Source organism: Malurus melanocephalus, unplaced genomic scaffold, assembly GCF_030028575.1.
Source record: "Malurus melanocephalus ecotype Western Australia unplaced genomic scaffold, MMel_1.1 scaffold_382, whole genome shotgun sequence".
NCBI lineage: Eukaryota > Metazoa > Chordata > Aves > Passeriformes > Maluridae > Malurus > Malurus melanocephalus.
The window spans coordinates 396,582-398,276 of NW_026623614.1; the positions used below are offsets into that span (position 1 = coordinate 396,582).

The 1,695-nt window shown below is 62.9% G+C and overlaps 2 protein-coding genes across 2 annotated transcripts in view; both read left to right on the plus strand.

Annotated features, from left to right (window-relative positions):
* RBM7 (RNA binding motif protein 7) overlaps positions 1-681 on the plus strand; it is a 3,247-nt gene extending 2,566 nt beyond the window's left edge. The window contains exon 5 of the mRNA XM_057379007.1: positions 65-681. Coding sequence (XP_057234990.1) covers positions 65-457 — 393 coding nt within the window. The 3' untranslated portion in view covers positions 458-681. The remainder of the gene's footprint in view (positions 1-64) is intronic.
* Positions 682-1,327: 646 nt separating this feature from the next.
* The window catches only part of REXO2 (RNA exonuclease 2), a 5,703-nt gene continuing 5,335 nt past the window's right edge, over positions 1,328-1,695 (plus strand). Inside the window, exons 1-2 of the mRNA XM_057379022.1 lie at positions 1,328-1,467; positions 1,571-1,654. Coding sequence (XP_057235005.1) covers positions 1,336-1,467; positions 1,571-1,654 — 216 coding nt within the window. The 5' untranslated portion in view covers positions 1,328-1,335. The remainder of the gene's footprint in view (positions 1,468-1,570; positions 1,655-1,695) is intronic.

Below are 1,695 nucleotides of genomic sequence, written 5' to 3' on the forward strand. Positions count from 1 at the left end.
AGCTCACACCAAACCCAGGGTTCAGCTCACACAAACACCAACCCAGCGTTTCTTTCCCTTGCAGATGAACAGCGCAGCTCGGCAGCAGCCCCCGTTCGGTGGCAAATTCGATCCCGGCTTTGCCCCTCCGGGCTATCCCCCCGCGTTCCACACCCCGCCGGGCTCCCCGGGCCCGCGGCGCCCCGAGGGTCCCTCCCTGCGCAAGGCCCGGCTGGGGAGCCACCCCTACCCCCCCGAGAGCCGCCACTTCGGCCGCGAGCGCTTCGGGGAGCGCGGCCCCGACTACRGCCGCGGCAAACGCGACGAGTACGGCTTCGACGAGAGGAGCCACGACRGCGAGCACCACTACCGGGGCGGGCGTGACGAGCTCTACGACGACAGGCACCGCGACAGCTGGGGCTACGACTACCGCAGGGAGGGCTACCGAGAGCCCARGTGGCACTCGGCGCGCCATTGATGGACTCCAGGGCAAAACAAATGTCATGTTTCTCACCAGTGCATGTATAAAACCCCAGTTTAAAACCCCCCCAAACCCCAGCTGAAGTCACCTTTTAGTGTTTGTAAAAAATATTAGCAGTGCAGTTTGCCAAACTCTGGTGTCAGTATTAAATGTGTTAACTCACAGCTCAGGGCTTTTCATGGGGTAAAAAAGCTGTAGTGAAGTTTTGGAGARGCCACTGCCTCTGTCCCTGTGTCACAGAGAAGTGCTGTTAGTACGTTTTTAGGAGAAGGGGACATCTGTATCACATGGAGGGGTCCAGCCTTTTAGGCAGGGTAGAGGTGGGATGGATGCTGCCCAGCATCTGCAACATTCCTCATATTTTTGATACGGTTGTAAAATCAGCATGGTCTGGGTTGAAACGGACCTTGATGACCACCCCATTCGAACCCTGACCTCCTCATTGTCCCAGCTACTGGCAGGGACACCTTCCACCAGACCAGGCTGCTCAGAGCCCCATCCCAACCTGGCCCTGAACACCTCCAGGGATGGAGCATGCACAGCTTCTCCGGGTGATCTGTTATTGTGCCTAAGCATCCTCACACACTGAAGAATTCCTAACGTAATCCAAACCTACTCTTTCAATTTGAACCCCTTCCTTATAATTTAAAATATTACAATATTGTGTTGGAGAACATTAAAAGCCTCCCTGGGAAAGCCCCCGGTGACCCCCCCCCCGCTTTGCGGCGGGGAGCGGAGCGGTTCCGTGGGACCGGTAACGGGAGGAGCGCTCCGAGCGAACCCGGACTACATCTCCCAGCAGCCCTTGCGGCGCTCCTCCCCCGGGGACCGCGGGCGGCGGCGCGGGGGCCGCTGGGAGCTGTAGTGCCGCGGCGATGCTGGGCGGCGGCCGCGCCGGCCTGGGCCGCCTGCGGATCTGCGCGGGGCGGCTGTGCGGGGGCCGGCGGAGGGCGGCGGCCATGGCCGGCGGTGACATGGGGCAGCGCATGGTCTGGGTGGACCTGGAGGTGCGGGCAGGCGGCGGGGGGCGGGGGGGACCGCACGGGACCGCACGGGACCGCACGGGGTGCGGGCCCCGGGCGCGCTGACGCTGCCGCTCGTCCCCGGCAGATGACGGGCCTGGACGTGGAGAAGGACCAGATCCTGGAGATGGCGTGTCTGATCACCGACTGCGACCTCAACGTGCTGGCCGAGGTGAGGGGCCGGGCCTGCGGCGACACGGGGCACCGCGCCCT